At 37.5% G+C, this 23,893-nt stretch overlaps 3 protein-coding genes and 1 non-coding gene across 11 annotated transcripts in view; 2 read left to right on the forward strand and 2 right to left on the reverse strand.

The window, feature by feature from the left end:
* dpr1 (defective proboscis extension response 1) overlaps window positions 1–23,893 on the forward strand; it is a 524,556-nt gene that overhangs the window by 992 nt on the left and 499,671 nt on the right. The window lies entirely within an intron of this gene.
* On the reverse strand, window positions 2,619–11,993 carry LOC108627998 (uncharacterized). 2 transcript variants are annotated; one of them, XM_018029639.2, is made up of 8 exons: window positions 9,576–11,993; window positions 7,144–7,227; window positions 6,344–6,446; window positions 5,711–5,842; window positions 4,393–4,829; window positions 4,102–4,327; window positions 3,775–4,033; window positions 2,619–3,688 (listed from the first exon to the last, which is right to left on the reverse strand). In XM_018029639.2, exons 2-8 carry the CDS (start codon window positions 7,216–7,218, stop codon window positions 3,106–3,108), a joined length of 1,815 nt encoding a protein of 604 aa, XP_017885128.1. In that variant the 5' UTR covers window positions 7,219–7,227; window positions 9,576–11,993; the 3' UTR covers window positions 2,619–3,105. The 2 variants fall into 2 exon arrangements, with proteins under 2 accessions (XP_017885128.1, XP_026671934.1); XM_026816133.1 differs by having other exon boundaries at window positions 3,106–3,688; window positions 11,086–11,993.
* Window positions 5,208–5,280, forward strand: TRNAT-UGU (transfer RNA threonine (anticodon UGU)). Its single transcript has one exon. It is a non-coding gene; the product is annotated as a tRNA-Thr (tRNA).
* Window positions 15,344–23,893, reverse strand: part of LOC108627995 (dipeptidase 1) — a 111,743-nt gene continuing 103,193 nt past the window's right edge. For all 6 annotated transcript variants that reach the window (XM_026816130.1, XM_026816131.1, XM_026816132.1 and 3 more), the window contains 4 exons: window positions 22,164–22,248; window positions 21,201–21,276; window positions 20,770–20,908; window positions 15,344–20,586 (listed from right to left, as the gene is read on the reverse strand). In XM_026816130.1, coding sequence (XP_026671931.1) covers window positions 20,497–20,586; window positions 20,770–20,908; window positions 21,201–21,276; window positions 22,164–22,248 — 390 coding nt within the window. In that variant the 3' untranslated portion in view covers window positions 15,344–20,496. The remainder of the gene's footprint in view (window positions 20,587–20,769; window positions 20,909–21,200; window positions 21,277–22,163; window positions 22,249–23,893) is intronic.

Here is a 23,893-nt window from a genome sequence, read left to right on the forward strand (position 1 = left end):
GTTCCCGCCGTCTCTCACCTGTACTTACCTGTATCGGTACCCCCATACGAATGCTTCCCGCCACCTGGCGTTCGGTATTCCATTGCATAAGTTTGCAACTTTCCTCTGCTCTATCGACAAACATTCATAATGCTTATCAGCGATTAATCCTGTATTTAGTTGTTCCTTCAAGTACAATATACTCCGCGACATATGATCTTGTTTATTCTCTCTTCTGACGTAATTTATGTTCGAATGATTTGTTCGGGATTGTTTTATTGAGATTTTATAACAAACACCATGCAAAGATTACACTGGGCCCAGAATTTTACAGTGATATATTCATTTATTTCAACACACTTGTTAAATACATAAGTGGCTTGCCGTTGAAATCGCTTATGTCAGATAAAGAAAACCGCTAGTACTGCAAAAAAGATACTCTTGAATGCACTTGAATAATGATCTCCACGAGTGTGCTTCTCACTATTTAATCCATGTCTTCTTGACGCATTTACTTATTCCTAAGACATTGACTTGAAATAATTGCGAAATTTATAAAAACTACGTTCTCGAAATGTATCATATTTGTATTGCGCATTTATTGCTTTTAATTAATTTCATTTATGCAAAGATTCGATTTAATTTATGAGGTTTTCTATAAATGTTTAAATTAACAATCTTATAAATTCATCTTTTCAAAATTAACTTTCCAACATACGTTTTATCAACATTTAAAATAAATATTGATCGTGTGTTTCATGAGTATCTTTCTATTAATCGTGTTAACATACTTCTGGTTTTAATTTAATTGAACATTTATAAATATTGTACTTGAATTGTAACACTACAACGATTGTAACAAGCAATCATTTCTACTTTTGTTAGACCTTATTACAATTTCATCACAGCTTGATTATGTTCATCTTGTTGATATTTAATTATCATGTCACGTATTTACATTGTATTGGTATAAATAACAAAGTAATACCAGTAGGTTCTTCATCTTCAATAACGGGAGGTACATTATCATTTTTGTGTATTATAAACACTTGAATCTTTTGTGTTATATTTAAATCAATGATGGAAATCTCTATCAAGTTACTTTTAATTCATTGTTTCGACAGTTCACCCGAGAGAAGTTTTTCTAATTGGTTTCCAATTACCAAATTTTAAGACATTGTAGTTTCTAAAATTAAATAATTATTTACGCAAAATATTCTTTAACGAAAGAGTTTCACGATATGTAGAACTCAATGCATTAGATTTGAGTTTACTTTTTTCAAAGATTTATCATTCTTACACACTTCTTTTAAACATTGGTCCATTCGAATTCGAATAACATTTTCTGTTAACAAACGCGACTTATATCGCCCCGCTTGAGTAGACAATGCCTTTTCCGCAGTTCTGTTGCCAATTTTCGGTACGAAATGTTGAAGAAAAACAAACGAAGCAGTTTCTCCGCGTACTAAAGATGTTCCTACATCGGTTCTGTATGTGTTTGTGTTCCGAATTAAAAATAAATTAACTAGAGAACGTTGTTTTCCATCGTGCGTCAACGCGACGTCTTCAATTGCGTTTCGTTAACGTCGGCGTATCATCGTAAGAGAAATATAAAAATAGCTGTTTACATTCATTTGGCTAAGCCCTCGTTTTTAAAAAACAACGCGTGCACCACGCGCTGTTGATCGATTGTCACTTTTGTCATACTTCTTTTTTATCCTCAATCGTTCCTATCAACTGCAAGATTCATTGAATGTCTTCGTTCTCGTTATACTATCCATGAAAAATATTTTACAAGAATTGATTTCGATATAGGACGTTGATACAATGAAACAGATGGCAATTCATCTCGAACACGCGATTTAACAATACAACAATAAATTCCTCCCTCGAATCTCGTCAATGTATTATTAGAGACGCTTTAGCGTTTTACAAATATAGTGTCTTAGATCATACGTACATGTTTAAAGCGAGTTCGATATAACAAAACCGTGTCGTATAAATTACATCGACTTTCTCAGAAACTTTTTAATATGTTTTTTTAACACGTGAAAGAACGATGATCGAAATGTTGCTATACGTTTTTATACATTAATCTAGAAATCCGGTAGAGATGACGAAGTATTATATGAAAATTAAAAATTGGAGGATACTTTTAGAAGTATTTTGTTGTACTTGTATATTCCAACAATTATTATATATTGCAAATTTTGCAGAAGCATTAAAGACTTTTAACGAATGGAAGGTGTTTGACACCTTGCCAAAACTGAAATAGCGCGAAATATCCAATACATCCGTTTCTTAATTCGTAATCACTTTTTTTACGAACATTTTCATCTCTCATATAACGCGTCAGAGGTTGTTATGATTATTCTTGGCAGAAATATGTTGTTTTATGATTCAAGTACAATTTCTACGTATCATTGCTATAAATATTGAGTTTGTACATTACTAATGGATCGTGTGAGGAGATATACATATACAATGACTCACAGGTTCATACACATTTTTCTTTATCTCTGGACGATGGCATATTCTTCGGTAATCGTGCAGATATACATTTAGCTGTCATCTTTTTACAATTTCAGACGTAAGTCAAACTGTATAAATAAACGACGAACCTATGTAAATGAATTTGTGAGTCATGGTATTTTTTTTATTCGTCGATTAGATGCATTTCTCTCATTTTTTATCTATAAATAAAATAATATTCTTTGGAAATGATTGTCTTGCAACGAAATGGAATCCGTGGAAAGCCATTCTAGCTTCACTTATGCTACAGTTTGAGATCATTGAGCATGTTTCACGTTTCACTGACGTTTACATATCTACATTTTACATTCAACGCTATCTACAACTTATACAAAATAGAAATGTTTTAGTTACGTAAAAAATATCGAAAGCAAGTTCAGCGAAAGTTTCCGCCCCTTAAAGGACTGAACAGTAATAATCATTCTTCTTTTAAATTGTGCTTCATATATAATAACTACAAATAGTACACGCTTTTGGTATTCTAAAGAATACGTTATTAAATAACAAACAGTTACGTCAATTTGAATGCACAAGTTAATCAGTTTCTTGAATATCCCTGTGAACCTGTATTTTACATTTTCGTACAATCCCTCTTCAAACCTCGTCGTCTTCTATGTACACAGTAGTTTCCTCACATCTTACAAAATCTTGCAAATCCTCGCTGCAAAAGTCATTCGCATTTTCTCCTTGTTCCTTTTGAGACTTCTCTGTTTTTATCATGGCTTCAGTTTCCTGCAGATCGTCCCTCAAATTTTCTATCTCGACCTCTGGTACGTTCTCCAATTCCGGTTCTTCTAACAAGGCATCAGCTTCCGTTGGTCCTTCGGACGATACGTTAGCAGCGATCGGCTCGTCGACATCGATTCCATGACTCTCGTCGGAATTGTCCGCCCGACTTTCTTCCGTGTCAAGAGACGTTACCGTGAAATACTTGAACTCCGCCTCGCAGCCACCGCTCTCGATAACCGCTTGCGTGTTCAACGAGTATCTGCTTAATTGAGCATCCTTCTGCTGTTTCTCAAAAGACGCTCTCTTATTGTCATCCGATCTGGAATGATGCAGTTTCGGCTGCCGTTGCCTCCTAAGATTCTCGCCGCTGCTCGCCCTTGATCTGATTCCCACCTCGTCGGATAGGTATTTGGTGCAATCGATACTGAATCTCTCCGCTGACAATTTCCTAGAATAGATTTATTTCAAAGTCCTCCTCCGTTCCCTTCCCACGGCGCAGAATACGTCAATGGAGTTCATTATAATCCGACTTACCTGTAGTCAATCCTACGAAAATCCGGACTCTTTTTAAACTCGAGGCTGGCTTTGCGATGACCCATTGACTTGTCTACTTTACGTTCGCTTCCAGTTTTGTCAAACGACATCCTGTGAAAGCTCTGAGAGGAGATCTTCCGGAAATCCCTTGGAGATATTTTTGTGAGATCCTTCGTCGCGGCCAGCTCTTCGAGCAGTCTTATATCTATCGAATTTCTTTTCCTCGGTACAAAATCATCTGGGTATTTACTGTAGGCACCTGCGCAATGATACAGAGAGCAGCTTACAATCGACTCTTTATCCATTTATCCATCAGTGCCAAGTTACCTGTTAATTTAGGCGAATAACCGCGAGTCATCAGCGATTTGGCTGCTTCGTCGACCTCTTCGACATATTCTACTTTCGTCTGTCGAAGTAATTGATGGCGTCTCGCCGTGTCTGACCTGTCCTTAACTTTCAATGTGACTGGACCTTTATCAGGAATGTGCAGATCCATCGCCATCGATCCTTGGCTACCTCCCATCTTCTGCTGATCCAAACTTTCCCTGCTGACCTATTTAAATGTTAATTGCAATAATAATTCGTCGTGAAACGTGATGTGTTCCTACTTTATTGTACCTGGGGGCTGTAGCTCGGATTATCAACGGAGAGAGCGTGTCTCTGCAACAAATCTGGATTTAATAACGCGCAGCCAGCGTACTTCGACGTTCTTTTACGAGGTGATTTCTTATCGATTAACGTAGGCGCGCTGGGACTCTTCTTAATCGAGTGCCCGGCCTGTTTCTCGTTCAGTTCTTTAGAGAACTGCATAAATTTTGTTGTCAGTTGCTTCCTGGACACTTCGTGTACACTTGGGCTCGGGCTTTTGTTCATTCTAAACACACCAAGCTGGTGATCCCACTTGGTCGTCTGGCTAGACGTGGACCTACGATTCCGTTGATTCCTCGTATTTTTTATTGTCGACGCTTGAGTGAAACGAAAACGTGCGGGTACCACTTTTGCAGCGTTATCGCGGGCCTCAAACGTCATTACACAAGCTGCTACCACGATAAAGCCTGTGAAGTTTTAATGTATTATTCACAGATCAATGAGTCTGTGTGATAGTTTTATCTCCGCTGTCCCTCATCATACGATTCTACGTTTATCAAATAAAAATATTTGTTCATCCGTAATATTGAATGCAAATCATTTTATAAATTCATTGTACGCAGTACACATTGTTAATCTTATCGTAAAAGATAATCTATTTGAAAAATTGATCAACTCGACCAATAGTTCATTAATTGCATTGAACTGCTTCAGTAGTCTTTTTTAATGAATAATAATTAGCATATTAAGAAATTTTCATGTTGTAAATAGAAAATATTTTTAAAGTACGTAAGAATTAATGTCCGGTGGGATATACGATTTTCAAGCAGTAGGTAATAGCCTGAGCCTCCATAGCTCAGGGGTTAGAGCACTGGTCTTGTAAACCAGGGGTCGAGAGTTCAAATCTCTCTGGGGGCAAACTTTTTTTCCCCCTTATTTCTCTAAAAATAAAAATCCTAAGTGTGTTTTAACATTAATGAACTACGTTCCTTCATTATTACATGAATGAAACTTTCTACGAAGTTAGTCTTTCTCCGATACTTTACGTTCCACGTTCATTCAATTACTTTTTCGCATTATAACGCAGCTGAAACTGCTGAAGCATCGTTTAAAAATGTATAAATGAGTTTGTATAATTTGTTTCGTTCGTAGCTTGAAATTTTGTGTCGGAAGTCGTAAGTACTTCGCTCGTTTCAAGCGTTTGGCTTGTAGTAATACGAAACTAGGGTATGACACACAGTGATTGATGTAGATTAGTGTAGATAATGATGTATGTGAAATACATAGTTCTACAACTGAACTGTGTAAAATGACGAACATGTGAGGATATTAAGGAATGATTAATTACCTCCTACGCCCATCACGATTGGGCCAGCGTAACTAAGATTGTTCAGATGAAATCCACGCGATTCGTTCTTCACATCTATTGTTAAATTACCTCTGACCTCTTGCGCTACGGACAGCTGGTCCGCGAAGTATCCTGTACGACATGCATATTTAAATTTTGCCAGTAAATATTACAAACTGAGAAAAGGAAGTACAATATAGAATTTCGCAGATTAATTATTTTTCGTAATATGCTAAATTTTATTAGATTGCATTCAGTTAATGGAATAATTATTATTAATAATTGTGCAATGCTGTTAGTTAATATTTAGAAAAATCGGTAGTGGATGCATGCAGATCAATATTTACGAACCTGCGAGCATTAAAATTATACGTGTTATGCGGTGCAAGTGTTATAATTATTAGAAAATTAAAAAGAGTGCAAAAATGGAATTTTTAATCAATAACGTGTGTCCACAAGAGACGAGAAAAATGTCTTTTATGATTGCATTCTCAATTCTTTGTTAGTTGTGAATTTTTGTTGGAAAAAGTATTCGGCTTTAAATGGTCCACCGTTAGACAGTTCTTAGGTAATTTGTAGCAGTAATAATGTTAATGGAAAACCATTTATTAGTCTCTAGACACTTCTACTCACCTATGGTCGCCATGCAAGCTCCTAAAAGCATTAGTAGCAGACCAATTCCGAGAGCTTTGCAGGCATACCACAAGCACTGCGTTGTCATCTTGCCTCTCACCACCTATTCGATTTAATTGCTTTCTTTAATAGTCAATAACCTGGACGGTGTCCAGTCGTTTGATGGCCGCTTTGGTAAATGCTTTACCTTCGTTTGTATCAAACCAATTCATTTCTCATTTTCGCTCGGTACAATTTCTCTTGATAAGAGATAGCATTTTTAAATCGGTTTTTTAATACCAATTCAACTGTTATTCATTTTTGACGATGTAATTATTAATATAAAATACCCTTTAAAAGACTACATACGTATTTTACTTCTTGAGAATATAGATTTTTCTTTATAAATATTAAACAGAAGAATATTGGAGAATATATTAAGCTTAGAATTCGATACTGAGCCTAAATAAATTTTGTATCTAAATCATGCTATTTCTAATATTTTACAATACCTAGACTATCGAACTACTTCTAAAGAAAGAAGAAACATACTATAGAATAAAAAGATCGAGAATTTAATGTAAGTTACTTCGTGTAAACAAGTTCATTTTCGGTTACTTTATATAATAATAATATACTGTTTAATAAAGCTTTTAGAAACGAAGGTACAGATTCCATATAGGAGTAAAGATACGCAAGCCGAGATATGAGTGTTATGTTCGCGAGTATATGTTTCCGTGATAGTGGGATCGGGCGGAGTAGTGATACCGTGTTAGCGGGGCATTAATTTTGTATGCTTAGCTTGGAAGTTCGTAATATACCTGGACATTCCAGTGTGCTCCTGGAGCGCAGGCTCTTCTCTGCGTCCCTTGCCAATGAATGCTTCCTTGGGGCATTTTGCACGCCTGAAGTTAAATAAATTTTCCATTATTAACAGAGATCGCGTGCATCACGGCGTTTCTAACACACTATAAAACGAGATAAAAACAGTTAAAAGATTGCACGAATGAATTAAAACCGAAAATGATTAATGTTTATTGCGAATTCACTCTGTTTTTGGTCAACTTAATATGTTTATGTCATTTAATAGTCGTGTTGCCATTAGGAAATGTTGAATAAGTTACGTTTGTAACCTGTTCGTTCGAAAATAGAGTAATACTAGCTTGCTCAGTGCCCCATTTCATTTAACAGAAGGCGAAAATCCTTGCCTGGCTTTAATTCAACTTCGTGATACGTGTATAGGGTGTATAGTACTTGCTTTGGCTTTTACCACCGTCTCATGCTGATTCACTTTTACGCAGGGGTAGGTAAACAGAGCACGGGCGTGTGTTTGTGTAAAATTATCTGTCAGTTTTCGACGTGTACGCACGTTAGGCTCGCGAGCATACCCATTGTTCCCTCTTGTTTCCTATCTTTCCCTCATCTTTCGTCTTCCTGCTTTCTATCGATCCAAATCCTCCTTCACGCTCTCTTCCGCAATTTCTGCGCGAAACTAGAAACTTGCTAGTTTTACGGACTTAAGCAGAATTCGAAGTCTGAGCCCGATCGCAATTTCAATATCGCCTCAAGAGTTTTCACCCGGCAATATCAGTAAAATCGGTTGGCTCGGGTCTTACCATTCTCGACGTTTCAGGAACGTGACCTCAGTGCAAATAAAATTTCTTGACGTAAATTAATGTTTCCTTTTTTTATGATCTCACTGTGGAGATTGCAGTGTGAACTATTCTGTTGAAGTCTCGTTTAATAGACTTGTTGAATAAGGGAACATGTAGTAGTTTCTGAAAATATAAGCCTTGTGTGACGTTTCGATTTCACTGGTTTTATTTTATTTGTATCCGATAGCATGCTCCATCAAAAAACTTTTTTACTGCTCTCTTATACTCCGTTTGAATACAATGTTCACACAGAGCTTTTATTGTAGGCCGAACGACAGCCCCATTGTGCATACACCGAGAGCCTTCGATGCATGAAAAGATTCGTTAAAATTAAAGTGATTAAGGCTCGACACATTTCAGAGTCTTAAATCTCTTTGAAAACTATTGTTACCTCTGCCTGACGAGAACATATCCGATGTACCGCAGAGATGCGCGGTTCTATTCTTTAGACATACGTAGATAGCGATTGTGCTTTCAGTAAGTCTGTACGAATACCAGTCTCCAATTTAATTTCACCGTCGCGTTCAAAAGAATCGATGGAAACATCCAGTCGGGAAGCTCGAAAACACGTTACATAAATTTGTGAAAATGAAGTCCAACAACGGGAAAATAAAATATTTACGATATCAGTTTAAAAAATGTATCGCGAATCTTTTATCATTTAAATATTGTTACATGAATTCAGCTATTGACAATTCATATAGTTTTATATGTTATACACGGTTTTCAAATTTTCCGCACATTCAGTTATCTTATAAATGCATAAAATCCGCAGTCTGGTCATTACGTTTCATTGTAGAGTTGAAAATTCTATTCCATAGCAATCTACACACATGAGGGAAGACGCATTCGCGGAGATCTTTTATCTGAACGTGTAAAATGTAGCTAAAATAAATAATGGATAGCCGGCTAGCTGCAGAGAATTGGTTGCTGTAACGGACAGACCGAGGCATTTTCATTTGCATAACCACGACCTTCCCCCGTGTTCACCTTTGTACAATCCGACCACAGTTACCGAGTGCAGTATGTCTAGTTTGAATAATGCATTGGGAAAAAGTTCGCTATAGGAAACTTCTTTTTTTATCTGCGTTGTATGTGTTAGTTTTTGGACATTTTATTACGAAAAGATCTTCCGTCCATTTACCTGATTATTCATGGTATCTGAACAAGCTGGGGAACGTTGCGTAAAGGGGATTCGGCTTTTAAGTTCGCCTTCTGAGGCGTGTTTTAATATGCAGAATGTAGGATCGCTTTTACGACTCCTATTTTTATAGAGACGCGCATATGTGTTTTCCGTTAACTGTGCACACACAGGAAAAATTCACGTGCGCTAACAAAGCCAGAGTACGATATAATAATAATAAAGATAAGTCTCTGTGCTGTTAGCAAGGATTTGCATATGTAGATTGTAGTCTCTTCTAATTGTGTGCATACGGTATCAGCATAATTGCTCAAAGGACAAATACTTTATGCTTCATGTGACTGTAAAACTATTTCAAATGATACTCCACTAAAATTAATTAATTCTGTTCTGTCAGTTAGTTTCTGATTAACAAAGGCGTGTCTAAAAGTTAGGAAATGTAGTTGTTTCTACTTACCTTGCCGCCAGTCTGAATTCGTTATTGTAGCATCTTCATAAACGATGAACACCAATGCGGGACTTTATCAACATTTTTCTATTTCGAGTGTATGCTTCGAATTTCACTACGAGACGAGACAGTCTGTCGGTCATAAATTTTCGCGAAAACGTGAACGACGCGACACTCCGTTCGCGTGATTATGCTCACTATCGTGATCACAGATATTACGTACGGACCATAGAAAAACGTAGAAACAGGCAACTATTTCGGGTTCGTGGCAAAAGGATTATGGTTGGTGTGGCCGTTCACTCGATGGGGCTACGTTTTATTTTTATTTCCAGCACGTGGTGTACGTATATACGCGAATTACTCTGGCCGAGAAGCCGCGACGACGAGGCGAGACGAATATAGTATAATCAGACGTCTTTTGATTCGCGTTTGTCATTTCAACGAATTTTCATCGAGCCTTTCTAGTCCAGAATCAATCCGGTCGTGTCGAGTCTAATGAGCTCTCAGTGGAAACTTCGTTTCATCATTCTTAATCAGTGTAATCATTCTTTATCTCGTTACCTCTTTTAGTAGGCGTTTTTGGAATTTCATAGAGATCGATTCGTCCTTACGTGTTACAGGATAATTTTATAACTGGGACGACCGGTCAGGTTGAATTTTTGACCAATTCTCGAATATTTTGCTCGCGTTCCTATTTCCTTGGACCATTTCGAAACGTCTTTATTGTTTGATTTTAATGATCCCGCGTCGCTCTCTTTCGTAGTTTGTTAAATGATTTTAATTACGTTCCAGAGTGCAGTTTTCAAAGACCCGAGCCGTATCCTTCTTCAAAGGCTTGCTCAGATGTCATGCCGTGTTTAGTCACGTTCGAAATGCTAGGTGTTAATCCGATAATTCACTCGGACTTTTTGTCTCGATGTTTTCCTATGATACCTTACTCGTAATTTCGTTTCCAATTTTAACTGTAATTTTAGAAATGTCTAGCAAGTTTTAATTTTATTTAATTGGAATTCTGTTGCTGACCAAATTTTCTTGTAATTAGTTAATCACTCTCTTGTTGCGGAAATTGCAATTGGTAAAGTTTCGTAATAGATTTCGTAAGCCGATTTAATTCTGTTCGAAGGCTTATTGCATATTAAATTGCGCGAGAATTTCGTTATATTATAACGCAATCACGAAAGTCAGAGTCATTTACTAGTAACGATCGATCGCTCCAATTTTGCATGTCCATTTCGAGTTTCCAGATTCTATTTATTTGCATCGACTAAATCTGCATTATTTTTCGCTTCCCACTGCATGTACGAACTATGCGTTAACATATTCATTATACGAGCTCCGTCGCGCATTAACATATTGAATTTTTGTTTACTTGTTTTCGGAATTTTAATCCGAGCGAAAGGGCATTAATATTTAATAGCAATTTGCATTTCTTGTTTATAAGAACGTGATAGCGTTGGAATCTTATTACTGTCAAGTTCGAAGAACAATACTATAACTTTATAAAAGTATTGAGAAATACCTATTTTTATTCAATATCCTGTTGTTTTCTTTCATCGACGAGATTCGTACGATCTTGGAGTTTCTTCAAGTGTTCGATTTCCCGTAGAATCAAGAAAAAATACCAACTTCACTGTTTCGTTAATTGCAGTAATTCCAGTCAGTCCTTGCCTTCTCTCGTTACATTTTTCATTCATGTTCTCCAATTATCTTCCTGTTGTTTCTCAAGAGAATACCGATCGGCCTTCGAATAATCATTAAACGAACCCGTTGTTTAATCCGTCGCTTTTATTCCGCCGAACCGAATCCAATTGGATTAAGTTTTATCGCCTGGTCGACTTCTGTCTCTCCTCACCCGATCCTTCGTTTCATCGCGGAAAGGAACCACTAAATCCGTACTGGATCATCGTCGGATCGTAACTCTTCTCCTTCTCCATCACCGATTCCCACCCTTCTTCGAACCACCTTACGGGACACGCGTCGCTCACAACTCCCGAACTTCGTCGTAGAAGCCACGAGTACGAAACGCGCGATCACAACTCTGCGTAACCGAGCGGAAGGGTATAATTAGGTTAATCTTCCTGGCGGGATTTTCGGTATCTCGGTGTCACATCGTTGCTGAACGCGTGGGTACGGGACAGGGAACGGGTCGCAAAACACCGCTGGGGGAAGAATTGGGAAAAACCAAGCCGTGTTCACTGAGTGATCAAATAAATGCGTTGCTGATCGTTCGATTTTCTCTCATCGCTTCGACGTTCACTTCTCAGTCTCGTCTTCGTTCATCTCAATCGGCCGATGACAGTTCACCGATAAAGAAAACCGGTCGAAGACGCTACTAAATCACCGTCAGGATCAGGACTCGGGGGCACGATCAACGATGCCGCTTGAGGGAGTGTCTCTACTCCTCCAGCATCACCTGTTGGTATCGTATCCCGGTCATGGCCTATACAGGGTGGCAAGGGGAAAATGTGCTCGGCCTAGACGCCGGCAACACGCTTGCGCGGACGCAGATCGATGTATTATATCGCACGCTCTCTTATACGGATCCTCTTCTCTCGGTCCCTCTTTGTCTAAAATCCTCGACGCGAATGAGACGTCGTCTATCGTCGATCTGACGAGTGCCAGTGTGTCTATCGAATGCAGTTTTGCGTCCCTTTCTTTGCTTCGTTTTCGGGAATCCTCTATGAAATATTTTACCTCTCATCTTTTGTTTCGAACGATTCGTTAATAGCTGGAATACAGTCTCAGCTGTTTACTTTGTTTCTTTGTGTTCTTTACTCTCTTTGTGTTCTGTTCTTCCTTTATATTTGTCCCATCGAATTAACTCGGTTCTTATTTCTCTCGTACAGTTCTCATTGCTAATTCGACGTCGATGTTCTATATTTGTATACGAATTCTATTTATCGAATGTTGACTATTAATTAATTATCGTATATTCTTGTTGGCGTATCGAAAGTTTTGTAGCAAAAACAATAAGTAGATGTTTTATTCATCGATTTTCCTATATCGATTCTAATACTTTTCTTTGGTCCGCTCATTGGCGACGGATGACTTCCTTCGACAAGAAATTGTTGATCAGTTCATTGGCTCGTGAAAGCTCTCTTTTTACTTTTTGTTCCCTTAGCAAGAAAATTGTACTATGGTCACGCTGGAAAAATGTATTTAATGGAATCGTTAACGGGCAATGAGAATTAAACGTTATCTGCAAGGGTAAAACTGCTGTCGTCTTTGTACGTCTGCAGGGTAAGAAATGATGAAATTTGTTACGGCCTATGTAAATTAGTTTTGTAAATAATGTTTATTAGATAATGCGTGCTTACGAGTATTAGGTAACATAACGTACTCTACAGTCCTTCATAGAAGGTGTACAAATCATTGTTCCAGCAATGTTCTCTATAGATTAACATAGATAAAATCATCGTCGTTGTCATCGCTATCGCCTTTGTCCTCGTTCAATTTATTAAATCTACGTAGTATCCCACGTGAATTTTTGTCATGCGAGCCACTCAAAATCGAATATGTTTGTCGAATCTTGAGACCATTTTGAAACCTCCTTTTGTCGAATCCTTCCCTCTAAAAGCAGCTGTCATTTAAGGATGTATTGGCTATACAGTCAATCCCAAAAGTTTATGTACATTAGAAAAACGCATTTCCTATAATTAAAAAGAAATCAGACGTCGGAAGAACAATGCTAATAATAAATAGCTACGTGCTAAAAAGTATAGAAGGAAATATTCAATTAATTGTTGACGCTGGCGAAAAGNGCATTGTTCTTCAGACGTCTGATTTCTTTTTAAAAAATGCGTTTCTAAAGTGCATAAACTTTTGGGATTGACTGTATAGTCAATACATCCTTAATATCGATCCACCGCGAGAACATCGGCAAGGGATGAGAGATGTTTGAAGTTAATAAAACCGGAGCTTGCGTGGAATAAAAATATTTTCGCAGTTAGATGGACGCCTATTTGTTTACCGAGTTCAAAGCTTCGTTTCGAGCTTTGGCGTCGTCTATCTTCAAAGCGCGGGACTTTCGACGGCCGAGTCACGTTCTAAGAAAGGAACCGTCAAGCGTCGTGTATTGATGAATCACTCTTGTTGAATTGAAACGTGTGCTTTTCATCAAGATGAAGCCGATCAAACAAATATACGGGGATCGAGGGACGTGGTGGCCTCCGATTTCTAATAAACATCGTTCGATTTTAGTGTTCACGAGTTCGCGACGATCGATTCAACGTTTCCCGCGAGTCATTCGACATCAAACAAACCGAAGTCCCTAAAATTGTAACAGTTTTATACACGACCTAGGGTCCACCGTTCAATAAAAATTACCGGCAAACGACGAGCCGTTGCTGGGCATCTCTAAGATCGTTTGAATCTCAAAAAGTGGGCCTAGCAGTTCTTTTTTGAAAAAAAAAAAAAACAACTTTTCCGTTACACCCTCTCAATCGTTTTTTCCCTGTGCATTCGCATTCATCCTTCGTGTTATTTATATAATATATAATAATATGTCATTTTTAAGTAGGTTATAGCATTAAAGTCTTGTGTGTCTGTTTCACGTTTGCGACTACATCAATCTGAATCCTGAATGGAGAACAGGTAATTTATTTACGTATAAGACTCTGCGTATTCTCATCATTGCATAGGATCTTAGTGTTCAGAGTATGTGTGTAAAGTTTTTAATGACGATCGTGTAAATTGTGTCTATACATGCTTGTAAACGTAATATGTTTCTTAGGTAGTAGGTATCAATAGTGTCTCTCGCTTATAGCGTTAATAATTAATTTATTAAAACTTTCTATACCATCTTAATTCTCATAGACTCTTTAATTGCCTATACATTCCATTTTATCTCTCTCTCTCTCTCTCTCTCGTTCGCTCGCTTATCCTCTCACACTCCCTTGTTATCATGCGTATTCTTTACAATCTCACACTCTCTTTTTTTTCGTAAATAAGCTGCCTTTTTACCTCGTAAATTCTCGTTCATTAGTTTAAATTCATCTAAAAAGGTTTCCGCGTGCAGTGCTTACGAACAGCTCGAGAAAATTCGTCTCCATCCAATTGTTTAAAATTAACTATAGAATACATAGAAATAGATTAATTAAATTGAAGGATATTGATAAAAGCAAGATGTTTTATTAATAGGTGAAACAGATCTAAAATATTGACACTAATAATTTATTATAAATAAAACAGAAGAAATATTTTTAGGATTGTAATAAAAGTAAAAAAAAAAAACAACTTTTCCGTTACACCCTCTCAATCGTTTTTTCCCTGTGCATTCGCATTCATCCTTCGTGTTATTTATATAATATATAATAATATGTCATTTTTAAGTAGGTTATAGCATTAAAGTCTTGTGTGTCTGTTTCACGTTTGCGACTACATCAATCTGAATCCTGAATGGAGAACAGGTAATTTATTTACGTATAAGACTCTGCGTATTCTCATCATTGCATAGGATCTTAGTGTTCAGAGTATGTGTGTAAAGTTTTTAATGACGATCGTGTAAATTGTGTCTATACATGCTTGTAAACGTAATATGTTTCTTAGGTAGTAGGTATCAATAGTGTCTCTCGCTTATAGCGTTAATAATTAATTTATTAAAACTTTCTATACCATCTTAATTCTCATAGACTCTTTAATTGCCTATACATTCCATTTTATCTCTCTCTCTCTCTCTCTCTCGTTCGCTCGCTTATCCTCTCACACTCCCTTGTTATCATGCGTATTCTTTACAATCTCACACTCTCTTTTTTTTCGTAAATAAGCTGCCTTTTTACCTCGTAAATTCTCGTTCATTAGTTTAAATTCATCTAAAAAGGTTTCCGCGTGCAGTGCTTACGAACAGCTCGAGAAAATTCGTCTCCATCCAATTGTTTAAAATTAACTATAGAATACATAGAAATAGATTAATTAAATTGAAGGATATTGATAAAAGCAAGATGTTTTATTAATAGGTGAAACAGATCTAAAATATTGACACTAATAATTTATTATAAATAAAACAGAAGAAATATTTTTAGGATTGTAATAAAAGATTGTTAACTATTGAATTTTACACTCTTCGTCTCGAGCGTTCGACATTATGATAATTAGAAGAAACAAATGGTCGAAGTGTCGCTAATTGTATTTCCCCAATTTTGGGATATTTCAAAAATTAAAGTACTAAATGTTGGGAGTATTCATTTTATCATCTAAATTCTAAATATATCTAAGCATATACTCTGAACGATTTAAATGCAATTTATCAATTTTTCAAACAATTTGAAAAAAAAATTAATTGAATTGGGAAATGAGATATATTATTTTTGTTTGTGAGAAATACGAAATCCAACAGCTTCGGTCATTTATTCCTTCGATATATTGGCTACGAAATTTTTCGTTTTTTCACGGATAGTCAGAAGTGATATATAGTAAAGGAATAAAGTGAAAAATTGTAGCCACGATCAGACAACAACGATTCCCGCTTTTTATCTCGGGTTTCAATTTCGTAAAACTGTCACACTCCCACGATCCCCTCCTATATACATGTGGATTACACGTCGATATATCCTATTTACATGCGCGTGTCTCAATCTTGCCAAACTTGCCCTTTTGTGCGTTTGGACATGTCGGTTGTAATTGTATATAATATAGTAAGTTTATAATATTATTAATCCAAGTTTCTCTAGGCAGTTGCGTGTTGTTTATGTTATGTACGTTAAGATTTATCTCTAAGGTTTCCGTACTCTCCTCCTCGTGAACAGTCATACGTACAACCGCTCGTATTTTATCGCTCAAACACTTTTACTTTCGCCCTTTACAAAAACAAAATTTGGCCTCTGTTTTTCTTGCTAGATCGATTCGGATAAAGAAGGTTCATCTATGCATGCGTGCTCGATCGTTTCGCTACACGATTCATAAAAAATGAACACGTTCAAATGATTTCGCTTCCAGAGCCTCGAGCCTCTCAAGAACATGAACGACGACGAAACAGACATGTTCGTTTAAAATAGAGAGTTTCACATAAAAATGACAGAATTTAAATTATTCCTGTTAAATTCATTTTCTTGACGATGCTCGAAAGTCTTTTGACATTTGGTAATTCTGCACCCGATCAATCGTATTCATTGCTCCACTCGCACTCGAAATTCATGCATTCTGAAAATGATTATCTAGAGTTTCCTCCTCACGAGTCGATTCGAAATATCTCCTTCAGTTTTCGGCATCTCATAACATCTGATGCGGCTTCGAGACCCATCCCCGGTACGCTATTTTTTTCCCGAGGGAGAAACGATTTTCCTTTCCCCTTTTTTCCCGTTACTTCTTTATATGTATAAAGAATACACCGTTGTGGCTATACGAAACTAGAAACGGTATCATTTTGTCTACACGTGAGTAATTCTATGAGCCGTGTGGTTTTAACGCTATCGTTAAACACAAGAGTGAGTCTTGTTTCCGTTTCCGTGTATGTATCAATGGTACTGAATTGAGCAATATACTGCTATTGAATCGATCGTCTGAGAAATCCCGTCCGTTGTGTGCAAAAGTTAAAACAACTGAAAACTGTGTTTCCTCCAGTAAATGAAACTCAAGAACGCAAGCGTCTGTTGTCTGAACCGAATCAAGCATGAACCCCTTTTTGTTAACGTTCAGACGTGAATTATTTCTGTAGAGATCGATCCAATCGATATTTTAACGTGCTAGACTTACTCTTTACGAATTAGAAATCGTGAAATATCGTTCTATTGGTCTTTCACACTACTTAATCGTTCACTACGTGGCGGTTATCAGTGTTATTGCTGCTAAAAATTCATTCAACAGGATCCTGCGCTGTCTCGCTAATGTTACTCTCATTTACCGTAGACAATAAATTCTGTCGATCTGCGAAATTGTTAATTCTTGCCAACGTCGAAGGAAAACGCAAGCAATACATATTTTCTTTCGTGTTGTTTACCTCGAGGAAAAAAGCTTCCGCTAACGATCGTGTTCGAGACCTTCCGCACTGTGAAAAATTATTAACAGTCGTCCGCTGTTTGAACCGGAACCTGGCGACGATGTCCGTCGATCATCGCGGGGTACCGATTTAACGTCCGGATTCTTGTTAATCCTTTCCAAGTGATAATCTTCTACCGAAAGTTCGCTGAATGGTGTTTCGCGAGTCGTCGAAGGCGCCTTGGTTTCTTTTTTTTTTCTTTGTTTTAATATAATATATGTATATAATATATATATGTATAGTCGTTAACAGCGTTAATTACAGGTACCTAAAAATTTCTCGCACGCGTTCCCCACGCCGGAAAAAAGTAAGAAAAGTCGAAATGTTCGTACAAGCTAGGACAGTCTACGCTAGATCTCGGAATCGTTCGCAGTTTTCGTTTGTTCACGTTTTACCGTAAATTCTACGTCCGAGCGTCCCTCGCCGCTATCTACTCATTGATACTTATCCTCGTGGTATTACAAAGTCGAAATGGAAAAACGTCCCTTACGAAAAAACAAAGACGCTTGCAAGAACTATATCCTCCTCCTCGCCGGGTTTAAACGCTAGAGAAATCGGTGTCGGTGTTTGACGCGACGCGAGCACGATATCTCGTAATATGTACAGTGTTCGCAATATAGTAATTGATCCGATATTATTCGCCAATTTTACAACGCGGTTTCCCGTTCTCTCCGCTCTCCTCTCGTTCGCATTTGGCACACGACTCATCGCGTCTGTTCACGTGCACACGCATTCGATTAGGATCATTTAGGACAACGTCCGAGAGCGATTGGCAAACCGGATGAAATTTCTCAGTACTTGCTCATCGCCTAATTTAAGTTACGTTCCAAAACGGTTCCCTTTTCTAGATATGTAGAAGTATTCCCTACGTGTTCACGTCCTCGAGTTCCTCGGCCTCATTTTTCTCTTTTTTTTTTTTTTTCACTTTTAATGATTTATCGACTAAAAAGTTTATTGCTACGTCTCGACTACTACATCGAAAAGGGATTTTGGCAATTACAAGTTTCCCGTGTCGTAAAGATCCAGTATAAAGTGGCTTGGCAGTGTTCAACGTTGGTGAGCGCAATAAATAGACCTGCCAATTTTATCCGGATTTTCACTGATTTCTTGCGTCATAAATTTGATAACAATCAAATATCCATTCTTAAACACGCAACGAATTATTTACCAATTGAATGAAAATGAGTCTTAACTTAGACATTTCAGTTTGGATGCTTTTTTAAAATAGTTCCTACAGTAAATGTCATTTAATTTTTTCTACTCATCACTTTTTAAGTAATTGCAGGTTGATTAACAGTTAGAGATTCGAATGTTATCAAATATATCCGGAAATACGCAGTCCTAATAAGGTGTTTCGCTTAGAAATGAACAAGCCGCGGCGTGAAATAATTGCGTCATGCATGCGTATACAATAGAAGCCTCGTTATAATAAACGCTATAAGAACAGTATCAAGGATGTCGGAATCAGTCGAAGGTTGGAAACAGTCGATAGGTGACGAAAGTCTTTATTCTTAATGGTCTTGGCGGTAAGCTCTACGCGCGTATACGATAAAATCCTGTCGTTTGCAAATGTAGAAACTCTAAACAGCTCGAAACAATCGAACGCAAGCGAATACTGGCTTGTGCATGTATGGTATCGGTTTCGAAAATCTAAAAACAAAATTAATAAAAAAATTTCATTTCTCAATAGTTTCCTAGTTTTTTTCTCTTTTTTTTTGTTCTTTTCCTTTAGTTTAATTCCTTGGTCTTAAGCGCACTTGTTAACTCGACACTGTCTCGGAGCAAGCATTCAAATGATCGCAAGACACAATCTTAATACCTTTTACGTAATATAAAAGTAGGAATAACGAGATATTATCTGCTAGAAATCTAATCGTAGAGGAATCCCCTAATTGAGAAATTCATCTATCTTATAATAATTATCTTCCGTTAATTTGTTCCACTATTTCGAGAATAACTCATGCAGTTAAAAATGAGAAAATAGAACTCGTTCGAGTGTTAGTATTGTAATTAATAAATCGCTAACTCTGATTAACATTTGAACGCGTGCTACCTAGCATCGATCGCTTTCGATCTTACATAATTAATCCAAGGTAGAAGTATCGAAAAAATGTTGTTCTCCGCCAGGATTGTATCGGGATAACGTTCTCTTTTACGGATATTCTCTCGCCCGAAATAAACTCTCTTCAGCAAGCATTCTTGGCCGCCTCGATTGTCCGCATCATTATAAGTTATTCATTCAGGAACGCTTTTTCTTACGTTTACGAATATTCATCTATGGATCTTCAAAACGAGTTCAGATTTCTATGTAATATACAAGCGAATATAAATGTCAATTTATAATTATAATAAAACGTTCGTGTTCCCGTACATTTCGAGTTTCGCGAAAGATTCACAACTAAATCTCGTTGGCAGAAATATGTCGTAGGAGCAATCAATAGAATGGAAATAACGAAAGGAGTGTTGAACGATTCTACCGTTGCTAGAAAATATGGACGGACGTATCCAGCTGTTGAAATAGCAGCAAATTAATTGGCGTAGACTTGTATTATACGTGTGTCTGTTCTGAATGGCAGCGGGTAGCAAAGGTGTTACCGTGAGAATCAGCAAACGCAAGAAAGCGCGATCGCAAAATTCATGAGGTTTCGCGGAGGAGACGAAAGAGTGGCGAAGGAAATTGAACTTGTCCTGAAGATGATCGTTCGGCACATACGGCCTCCGGCCTTATCAGTTTTCGCAGATGTGTGGATCGTACGTTCTCGCTCAATTTTTCATCTTCTCATAAGGCGTGATCGTGCTTTACCCAGGAGAACTCGAAAAGATGTTGTCAGGGGTAAACGATCTCTCAGCTGAATCCAGTCCGCACGTTTACAGGGCCCTATAGTTCCATGAGACGTGTCGAATCTTCGGCGATCGTAGAAAATCGAGGAATCCTGCTGTGAATGTCCTCAGAGAAGATCAAGACGCTCCGTAGACGCAGGCAGAATTGTCGGGCGGACTGATCTTTTCCACCGGCAAAACTGCTGCTCTGTGCCATTCGTCGCGCACCTGAAATTCGTCCAATCTCCCTTTACCGACGGAATCAAACGTGGATAGTGGAACATACATTTTTTAGATACGCGTCGTTTTTTAAAAATCTGAATTTCACGCGCACTCAGATACATTTACATGATTGAAATTAAACGAAAACCGTTGCGAGCAATTAATTAACCGAAGCCGTATATAACTCACCTGCTCAACTTTCGCGAACACCCTCAGCAGATTCAGGCCAGCTAATTTCTTAATGTCCTCCTCGGTCCACGTCGGATCCTCGAGCAGAGTAGCTAACAGTTGTGGATACCTCGAAACATCCTCCAGCCCGGTGGGAGTGCTGAAAAGTACATCGGTAATAGCGGTATTGATTCGTAATGATCCCCGGCATTCAGAGAACGGTAGCGGAACAATGAAATGTAATTTGTTGTATGCCGTCCGGTATCAATGGAAGCAATTTTACGATTTACGCGTTCGCCTAAGTGTGTCATTGTGCGTGTCCCGTGAATCGCTGGCGAATTCCGCTCAAACATGAACGCAAACTGTAATTGCTTCATTGAGCCAGGCATCAATGATAATTATTCTCTGAATGCGCGTCGGTGTCGGGAGTGTGATACTCGAAAGATAATTACAAATTTATCCCGTCGAAGCCAGCTCCTATTCCGACGTGATCGATCCCCGCCACCTTCCGAATGTGATTGATGTGCGCTGAAACAGCATGCAGTCTCTTAATAAACTCTCGCCCGCGTCCGTGCCGCGCTCGTCCGAAATGTTGATTTTATTATTTTGATCACGCGCGCGCTCGCCACCCCTCATTACCATTTCATTCTGAATAAAATGCGTTCCCGTGTTCGATTGTTAATTAGTCCCAGCTCGCTTGTTAATCAATTTCCCGGTTAATTGACGCGGGCACGATCGAACAAGAAACGAATCATTTGCGTTTAAATACGAATGCGTTCTGTCGAATAAGTATGTAGAGATCGTTACGATATTAAATTGCATTCGTCAATGAAAGGAGCGTCGAATGTAAACGAGACGGAAGTATTATAGGATGAACCATAGCAGTGTGAATATTTGAAATTCTCTCTTATTTTTACCTTGGAAAATAAACTTCTGCTTGATAATGAGGACTCCTTTATCATAAATACACAGAGTGTCTCTTTTAATAAAATTAGTGAATAATTAATTGTTTCAAATGATAGTTCTTATTGACTTAAGCTGTATAATTAAAAGTTCTGTTGAAAATATAATATCTCCAGCTCGAGGTGTGGCGAAATTTGGTCGAGAATTTTCAAAGTTATTTTACATTTTGCGAATAAATTCACGCGCTCGCTGTTGAATTTTAATCAGTGCCATTTATAAATATTCATCTCGAGAAACGCCGAACGTTGTATAAATGATTCGTCAAAATAATGAAATTGGAAATATTGTACGTGCATTGTCGAACCGGGTGCTTACGTTTCACAGTTACATTTTATAAAGTAAATGGACGTTTAAATAGAGATCTGGGTTCTCTACTGAATAAACGATGCGTGGTTTCCTCTTCTACTGTTAACAGTAACGTAATAACGCATCGACGATGGTGTTTTACGTACCAATAACGTCTTTTATGGTGGCTGTACTGTTGCACGTTATGAAGTATGTATAAAACGGAACCATTGCCACGCCGCCGTTTTTAGCCTACGGACAAATAATAGTATTAATTTTTAAACATCATTTTTTATTGAACATTAAGAATTAGTCGAGTTCTCCAAATTTTTTAAAATAATTTATTGGTATTATGTGGACAACAGCTTTCGATAATTTGAATACCAAATTCATTAACAAAATATATATATATATTGCACATTCTCGCCCAGAATACTTCACGATATGTTCCTGTTTTTTAAATAATTTAAAGAAATTTGTATAATGAAATTGAATTTAAAATAATTTGGAATGGAACATGGAATTTTACGCATTCCAGTCTTGTTCTTTATATGTCTCACAAACAGAACATTAATCTTGTTGAATAGTACAAAATATGATACAGTTTTTGTAAGCGGCTTCTTGTTAAATGTACATACATGTATATGCGACTGTGAGACGTGCTTTGAAATTCGATGAGCCGGACGGGTCGGTTGCTAAAATCACTGGCCGAGTTTCGTGGTTTCCTTTATTGATTTCGTTCAGAGTCGTTTTTCGAAAGACAAGCGGAAACTACTCCTATGCCATCAGAATCATCTGTTTCCACTTGTTTTTACGTTTATGTCCTTATGGCGTTGGTAAATCGAATATCTGCAGTTCCCTCGCGTTTGCAGTTTCCTTTCATTTGATATTGAAGCAGCAAGGAAATCGACAGTTATTTCGTGCCAGGTTTATGTGTTCGCTTGTTTCGCAGACGCTTTATTTGCTATTTAATGATTCAATTTTAGAAAAGTATTCTCGTACAGCTAGGTACGTATGAGAATAATAATTCAAGAATTGTCTTTCGTATTTCCTTTCACAGTGGAAATAATTTTCTATCATAGTTTAACACAATTTAATAGATGACTAAAGAACTTAACTTAAGAATATTTTGAGAGTGAGGGATATAATCTTGTTACATAGTACTTCATATATGTACATAGCACGAAAATTCATTAAAATCGTGGAAAAATGATGAAATTCAAAGATTTACTGCTCGAATCAAGATCATGATGGGAACTTCTCCATACGCTCTTCTAGCCAGCCAGATCTTAAAGCGTTCGCCAATAAAATTCGAAGAATTCGTAAAGTTACTGCCGGGGAATGCAATTTAACTCCCGCGGTGCGCGGTACGTTCTGCGTTGAAATTTTAATATCGCGAACTGCTATAAATCATATTTCTCGCGCGCTAGGATTTCTGAACAACTGGGTTCGGAAACCCATGAAACATTCAATGTTCACCGTGTCTGGACAGCGCCCGAAATCTCTGCGTGAATTGTTATTATTCATTCAAGACTTCACAGTAATCCAATAAATATGGAATATATTTTATATCATCTTATCGGATTTCACTTCTTTTTGCCTGTGTTTTAGTCAGACACGGTTTCAGTTAAATATTCTTAAAAATTAATTTTAATCAACTCGTCTGCTTGTTCATTTAAATTATAATCTGTTCAAACAATGGCATCATAGATGCTTTTCGGTGATCCGTTATTTCTGCTATTCCCAGTAGAAATGTAGAAAAAAGCCCAGGAACACGTAGGGTGATCTTTATCGGTTTAGATTAGCTCTAGTGTAGTAAATACTTGGAGCTATCCAGTTTCATTCGGTTAGAACTTTACCCTCCTTTCTTATCGAGAATTACTGAATGTGCCAATCG

This window comes from Ceratina calcarata, unplaced genomic scaffold (assembly GCF_001652005.2).
Source record: "Ceratina calcarata isolate Rehan_Ccalc_2016 unplaced genomic scaffold, ASM165200v1 scaffold49.2, whole genome shotgun sequence".
Lineage (NCBI taxonomy): Eukaryota > Metazoa > Arthropoda > Insecta > Hymenoptera > Apidae > Ceratina > Ceratina calcarata.

Bases quoted from the DNA above. Each gene is read 5' to 3' on its own strand.
- LOC108627998 (XM_018029639.2), bottom strand. From the start codon at position 7,218: ATGCCCCAAGGAAGCATTCATTGGCAAGGGACGCAGAGAAGAGCCTGC. The intron at 4,328-4,392 runs GTACAATAAAGT...ACATTTAAATAG, and splicing joins ATCCGAGCTACAGCCCCCAG to GTCAGCAGGGAAAGTTTGGA. The intron at 3,689-3,774 runs GTAAGTCGGATT...AATCTATTCTAG, and splicing joins TTTCGTAGGATTGACTACAG to GAAATTGTCAGCGGAGAGAT.